This window comes from Buceros rhinoceros, unplaced genomic scaffold (assembly GCF_000710305.1).
Source record: "Buceros rhinoceros silvestris isolate BGI_N320 unplaced genomic scaffold, ASM71030v1 scaffold16696, whole genome shotgun sequence".
NCBI classification, from domain to species: domain Eukaryota; kingdom Metazoa; phylum Chordata; class Aves; order Bucerotiformes; family Bucerotidae; genus Buceros; species Buceros rhinoceros.
Genome location: NW_010415933.1, coordinates 1 through 7,646, shown reverse-complemented (window position 1 = coordinate 7,646; position 7,646 = coordinate 1). Strand labels below are relative to the sequence as shown.

General features: G+C 38.2%; 1 protein-coding gene across 1 annotated transcript; it reads left to right on the top strand.

Moving 5' to 3' along the window:
* The first annotated feature begins 871 nt into the window (after nt 1-871).
* Nucleotides 872-4,374, top strand: ABHD10 (abhydrolase domain containing 10). The gene is made up of 4 exons (XM_010137606.1): nt 872-1,083; nt 1,892-2,003; nt 2,877-3,014; nt 4,033-4,374. The coding sequence occupies exons 1-4, from the start codon at nt 872-874 to the stop codon at nt 4,372-4,374; spliced, it is 804 nt and encodes a 267-aa protein (XP_010135908.1).
* Nucleotides 4,375-7,646: the final 3,272 nt, after the last annotated feature.

Here is a 7,646-nt window from a genome sequence, read left to right as displayed (position 1 = left end):
ATGCATTTAATAAGTTGCTCTGTATTTTTAGAAAGTGAAGCTTTATTTTATTTTTACCTTCTGCATTTCGTATCTGAGAAAAAGACAGATCTTAGGATGGCTTAAAATTAACCTTTTTTTCAGTGATCCTGGCAATCTCCAGCTTAAGCAGCAATAGCTGTTGATGACATGATGAAAAAGACTAGATGTTACTTATTTCATTTGGTTTTAACTAACGCTAATGTTTTATTTTCCTCTTGTTGAAGAAGTAAGTCACAAGGTTGTTGCCCTGTTTCCACTTTTCAACTTCCCCATTGTACATCTGCTTCACAGATCATGGGGATCTGGGAGTTTGATGCAAGTGCAGTTTTGTCCTTCAGTTTTAATTTCATCAAAAATTCATTGTCTCTTGTACTTGTAAATTTACCATTGCACAGAATGCTTTAGTCCCAAAATTACATTTAAAATTCAATCTGGAAAAAACAAAAAGGAAAGTTAAACTTTATTTAATTAAACTTAATTTTAACTTTTTTACTAAAAAGTTAAACTAAGCAGGTGAAAAATTTTACTGTTTCACGTGGCATGAGTGAATACATTCAAGATGGTACAAACATGAGGACAAATGAAGTATAGGAAATCTTAGCATTTGGCTTCAGTCAACCACTTCGCTAACTGCTGAGAGAACTCCTTACATGGTTAGCATATAATGATTTGAGAATGACTCACAGGCAGCTTTCCCTTTCAGGTTGATCGATACTAGTTAGTCATTAAGGAATATAGGAGATGCTTTGGCTCAACGGACAAAAAAAAAAATCCTATTTTTATGTAATAGGCCTGTATTTCCTGGATCCTTGTTTTATAAATTATTAGCATTTCTGCCAAGGTTGTAATGATGATTGTACTAAATAGCTCTCTGTTAGTTTGCAGGCTGAAATCATCGATCAGCTTTCTTACTCGACCAGATCGACCAAATCTTGCTTATCATAAACTAAAAGGCAGGAATCCAGGGGTTGTTTTCCTTCCAGGCTTAAATTCAAATATGAATGGTCAGAAAGCAACTGCCCTTGAAGATTTCTGCAACTCTCTAGGTCATGCCTTCGTCAGGTACATTCAGAGCATTGTTCTTGAGAAAATGAAACAAGGATCGTGGGTTGGGGGAAGGTGACTTCAACAAACACGTGTAAACTTTGGCATTTGGATTGGAAAGCATGCTGTGCTGTACACAAACTAAGAAGTGTCTGTCTTCCGTTTCAAATGTAGGTTTTTTTGTCTGTAGTGAGACTGAGGTAAATCAGGAGAATATATTCTGAAAGTAATTTAGAAAATTCTCTGATAGCGCTGGCTGGACTACAGAAATCTGTGTGTTACGTTAAAGCCCTAGGCACAAAAATGAAAAAGAAGGGACCTGGGGTTCTAATTTTTCACTTGCTGCTATAAGCATGCCTCTTAACTGCCAGATTTTACTAAGTCACCGACTGTGTTCTATTCTTTTAGAAGGACATGAACATGCTTAATGATACTCTCCTTTATAGACTATGTTGAATGCTGAGTTTCATAAGTTTTCATATTTGCATATAGCATTTGAAAGAGAATTTATACCTTTAAAAATACCTTTAAAATTGAAGTATTTGGGGCTTTTTGTCTGTAAGGGAAATTCTTTTTCTGGAGAGTATCTTAGTAAATTTGGATATAGTTGTATTGAATTATAAGAGAATGTTGCATCACTTAGTTGTGTATGTTGCATTAAACCTCTTTTCTTGTGATTTCTGGTGCTAGTGATACACAGGACCTAGTAAGAAAATACTCAATGTGTGGTCACTTGTCCCCTGTTTGATAAAATCGTGCTGTTTAGTTAGCTTCTGTTTTGCTATAGACAGCACTATGACTTTCACTTTGATGATTACTTTTTCAGATTTGATTATACAGGATGTGGAAGTTCAGATGGTAAATTTGAGGACTGTACAATTGGAAAGTGGAGAAAAGATGTTCTGTCTATACTGGATGAACTTACAGATGGACCACAGGTTATATTTTATTTTTAAATATGCCATAATAACTCTGGTCAACAGGAGCTTCTATTTAACAAATAGACCTGCTCACTTTCAAGCCGAATTGTTTGAGAGGTCGTGTTCACAAGATCTCTTTGGCAAGCAGGCAGATCACAAAACCGTGGAAACATGGTTTGGTAGGATCTCCTGGAGGTCATTTATTAGAGCCTCCTGCTCAGAGCAGGACTGTCGTCTCGGAGTTTGAGAAAGTGTCATGGTGGAGGTTCCACCTGACAGGAGACAGGGAACTGTTCCAGTGAGGCACATACCTCTTCACGAAAAAGTGTGTCACTGTCCCATGCTGATGCATTAATTAAAGGATTTGCAGGAATGTTACAAGTTTAGATACTCTATGGCGAAGTAGCTTAAAAAATAGGCAGAAGCAGCATTTGACTTCTTCAGTTACTTTAGAAATGACCGTGAGCAACTTTAAATCTCCTGCAGCCTGGAAATACATAGTATTGCATTTAAAGCAATTTTGTATTCTGAATTTTTTTTGTTGACCCTTTTCACTGCACTGAACCTTTACCATGCGCATTTATTTTAGAAAGGAAACATAAAATATGCATGTAATACTGAATTGTTTCAACTCTTATTTTGTTTACAGTGTTTCAGACAGAAATAACCAGCCATGACAAACAAAAAGAATAATAAAATACCAGGTTCTGTGGTGCTTACTCAGGCAAAATTTCCACTGGAGGTGACAGCAGTTCTGCCTGGGTAAGGACAGCAGGATTATGCCCAAGATTTAAGTAGTTAAACAAAAAGAAACCTGATACATCATAAAAGAAGAAAAAAATTATTAGCTGTTTCCTCCATAATAATACCTTTTTTTTCTCTCTTTTTCAGATTCTGGTGGGCTCCAGCCTGGGTGGATGGCTGATGCTTCATGCTGCAATAGCACGCCCAGATAAAGTATCTGCTCTAGTTGGAGTAGCTGTTGCAGCAGACCATCTTGTAACGACTTTTAAGAAGCTTCCCATTGAGGTAAATGTTGATGCTTGGCTTTTGTGCAATCTAACAACGTATCAAGCATTTAGGAGACTCTGATGTTCAAACTGTACTTTTCCTGCAAGTCTTCTTATAAGTTTTTGGTGTTTGTGGTGGAGGTAAGCTGAAAATTTCATCTATAAGTCTGCAAAATACTGTGCTTCTAGTGTGAAGCTCATGCGAGCCCTGTCTTGAATGTATTTATGTGGCATATAAGCATGAAGTCACATCCCTGCTGTTCAGCAGTCCATTAGATTTCAGTGATAAATATCTTATATTGGCATTCAAATTGTATTCTTGTGCTTTCAAGGATGGAGAGGTAGCTGCTGGAGTACTTGAGGTGACATTGGATGAGATGAGTCTGACACAGGTTATGTGTATAGAAGGGGAATCCTTTGAGTAGTGCGTTTGTAAAGACTGTAAGATTTAGGTGGCATGAAGTCTCTTTCTGAGTTGCTTCCTTGTTCAGTCTTAAGAAAAGTAAAGGTGTTACAATGTGACAAATAAATACGGCAATAAATAATTCATACTTTAGAATAAGTAAAATATTTTCCTGAATTTTTTTCCCCCAAGGCACTTTGTAGTGTCAATATTGCTACTTAATACTAAGGTAAGATTCTGGAAATACGGTATTTAGACACAGCTATTGTGGCAAAGACTGATTACTGGAAAATTCCTTTTTCCTGGGATTCTCTTGTTTGAGGCTCAGTGAACTGATTGCAGCTAGAGAACCTTCGTGTTTATTGTGGCTACCCATCTTTTTCTTCCTGATAGATTCTGACTGAGAAACTTAATTTCAGTGGTGAAGCCTAACTAGATTAACTGGCAAGAGGGATGTGCAGAGTAGCTTTTGTGATGGTGAACAGGAATATGCTGTCACTGCTAATAAAAATGAAAAAAAAAGAAATTTTATGTCTGCAGAAGTTTTTATTGCCTGTAGAACAAAAATAATTTGCAGCACTCTAAAGAACTTGTAACATCTGTCTCATCTGTTCTTTGATCTCTTTTTTTATAGGTGCAAAATGAAATAGAAGAAAAAGGTGAATGGAAGTTTCCAACAAAGTATAGTGAGGAAGGGTATTACTCCTTGACATATGATTTTATCAGAGAAGCAGAAAATCACTGTGTGCTAAATAGTCCTATTCCTATAACATGTCCCATACGACTTATTCATGGCATGAAGGATGGTGATGTCCCTTGGCAGATCTCTATGCAAGTGGCTGATCGTGTTTTGAGCAAAGATGTGGATGTTATCCTCCGCAAAAGTGGCCAGCATCGAATGAGCGAGAAGGAGGATACAAAACTTCTCGTGAATACTGTTGATGATTTAATTGACAAATTGGCAACACTAGCATAAGCTGCAGAGTAGCATAAGTGCATGAAATTTACACCTGACTTTCCCATGAGTAGCAGAAACGCTGGTTTTAACATGATTATGCCAGGCCTGTGACTATCACAGTAGGAACTGGGCTATATCTGCTGTTTCCTTACCTCTCTTTCATAGGTACAGGGTTTTTATTGATGCAGCATTTGCACAAACAGTCCAAAATGTGAAAGAGTGCTGCTGTTCTGTTCAGAACCTCTCCTTCGCCACTTAAACATTTTTTCTCAAGCTTTCTACACTTTTGTACTGAAATGTTGATTCATTTTTGTTACTATTGCCTGTACAGTAAAACTTTAGTTTTCCATGTCTTCGACACCTTTTCAGTATTGTCCTTTTGCTGTAACATTTTTGTATTTTATGTCTGAACCATCTGTGCAGGGCAAAATACTTGTGCTTACTAGTTATTGTTATTAGAAATAGTGAATAACATGAAGCATAATAAACAGATTTCAGATAAAATATTATGTTCTTAAGTACTGTTAAAGTTGAAAAGTGGAAGTCACACCCTGATGGCATGCTTGGGGTACTGCATAAGGAAGAAGTTAACTTCTAAGAATGTAGGTCCTCAAAGTGCAGATGGAGCTCTTTATCTATGCTTATCAGTAGGGTTTAAGTCCTCTTCTCTAGGCTGTCTGCGAATAGTTCATTTGTGGGCCTGCTATTGAGGGAACAGTACATAATCTTGGTGTAAACTGAAACTGGACCAGTACAGTGACTCTTTTATAGTAACTTTAAAGTGGGGAGTACAGCACCATAGGGCATCACTGCCTCTCTTCTGTGACTCAAGAACTGCAGATTACTAGGAACAGTGTCTTCCAGAGTTATGAATTTGAGGTGCTTGAAAGCTTGTAAATGAAACTTGATAGTTGGATTATTTGTAATGTAAATTCATAGAATTTAATAGCAAATGGATTTAATTGCAGATGTGACTATTACCTGGGTTTTGTCCAAAAATATGGTGCTGCTTATACACTTGAAAGAGAGAGAGGAACTTAAATAAATGAGAGGCTGGAATTAGCGCAGGCTGGCCTTAATATGAAACATTAGTCATAAGTATATAGTTGTTTCTGGCTTAATTATTTTAAGTAGTAAATGGCATCACTATTGCTGCCTTAAAAGAACTAAAGCTCCTGGGGGTAAGGTATTTCTAGAGAGTTTATTGTTTTCAGAGTTAGCTTTGTCAGTAGAAGTACATTGTCAGTAGAAGTACCTTGTATAGAGCTTTGCTGAGGGTAGTGGTTTTTACCTAAAAAAATCAACAAACAAATAAAAAACCAAAACCAGTAACAAAACCAAACCAAACCCCTGAGTTTCAGGTGAGTTCCTGTAAAGTAGAGTTTTATTTAGGCTTCAGTACTGCAAAACCCAAGAAGCTGTGGTCGAGAAAAAAATGAATTCTGGCCTGAGAATAAAAAAGCTGTCTCTAGTTTAGATGCATGTTTTCTAATTCCAGTGTACCAGTTCCCAGTCCAGCTCAGAATACTTGTTGGAGGAATTATCACATTACATGAAATCTTGTTTCCAAGTATTTCTGTTTCTGGAGTAGGATTTTATTTCTGTCTATGAATATGCAAGTCTCTACTTTCTTAAGCTTTAAAAACTCTTGAATATGATGTGGTTGGTTTTTTTACTTATGAGAAAAATAAGTTCAGATAATTTTTGCGGATTGCTCAGCCACTTGCATTCCTGAAAGTCAAGCTGTGTTCGTTTCTGTATTGCTCCATAGCTGTTATCTTTGTTTCTATTCATGTGACTTGCATCTGATAAAACCTGAAAAATAGATTTTGTGAGTTTTAAAGAAGTAGTCAAATCAAAATTAAGCTACTTCAAACTTCTTGCTCTTAGCCTATCCATGATAATTTTTTAATCCACATCTCTTAAATTGTTTTGTCTTATAATGGAAAAAAAAGTTGAAAAAAGGGAACTGCGGTAATTCTGAAGTAATTAATTTTAGTTAAGTTACCAGTTGTGATAGATGTACTTTTTGTTCACACCCATTACAGTTATTTCAGTAACTGAAAAGTTCGGAGCTATTTTTTTTAATTGGGAGTTACACCTATAAACATTCAGTTTAACTGTAATAATTCAGCCAGAGAGTCTGTCTCTTGTCTGCATAAAGTGAAGCTGTGTGTTTTCTGTTGAAAGAATTGCATTGTATTCATTCAAAGCTTCACCTTAGCCTCTATTAAATAATTCATATTTTATGGGTATGGTCTTTTTGTTACAATGCCTTAGAGCAAGATAGCGAATGTGAAGGGGAGCAGTTTTCAGGTTTGGGGTGTTTGTTTTGTTTGGTGGTGGGGGTTTGTGTCGCTTGGGTTTTTTCCTTATTTTTTTTTCCATTCAGCTGTAATAACATTAGGTGGGAGAAGGCAGCATGACAGGGTGTTAAGGGTCGAGGGACCGAGGTACCCACTCCTCGATTTACCTTAACGGAATCCCTCTGTGAGACAGGAAGGGATTTAATAGGGAAAGGAAGAAATTCACACCTCGGTCTGCTCGGATAGCTGAAACAAACTTTAATATATATAATAAAGCCACACAACTATATTCTATATGTATATGATTACAAACCAAAAGGGAAAGGGGAAGGGGGAAATGAAAAAGAAAAGGGAAAAAAAACAAAGTAGTGAGTAGCGAATGTTTATACATACTCTGTCCTTTTCAAGGCCGGAGCTGTGGGCAGCTGGTTCTGGGCAGGCGGCCAAGTGACGAGATATTACAAACAAAAAGGGAAGGGGGAAGGGGGAAATGAAAAAGAAAAGGGAAAAAAAACAAAGTAGTGAGTAGCGAATGTTTATACATACTCTGTCCTTTTCAAGGCCGGAGCTGTGGGCAGCTGGTTCTGGGCAGGCGGCCAAGTGACGAGATAAGAGTGGAAAAAACTTTGGTTGGCTCCGCGATCCCAGCGAGGAGCAGAAAGGTTCTCTCGCTGCGGCAGGCTGCTTCAGGGCGGGAAAGTGGGGGGCACGGATAGCCTCTGGGCAGCTGCTCTCAGTCCCCACGGCCTGCTGATTATCCCGCAGGAGAGCTCAGCTCTCGGCTCGAAAACGGGAAGGGAAGGCTTACGGGCGGGAAAGGGGGCGCCACGGGCAGCCTTTGGGCAGCTGCTCTCAGTCCCCACGGCGAGATGGACGGAGGGAACCCTGTGCACGGCCGACTGTCGGCTGATTTTTTTTCACAGCAAACTCCCTTCACAAAACGGCTGGGAGAGCCGATTTAGACGAAGACTCACTGCAGTAATG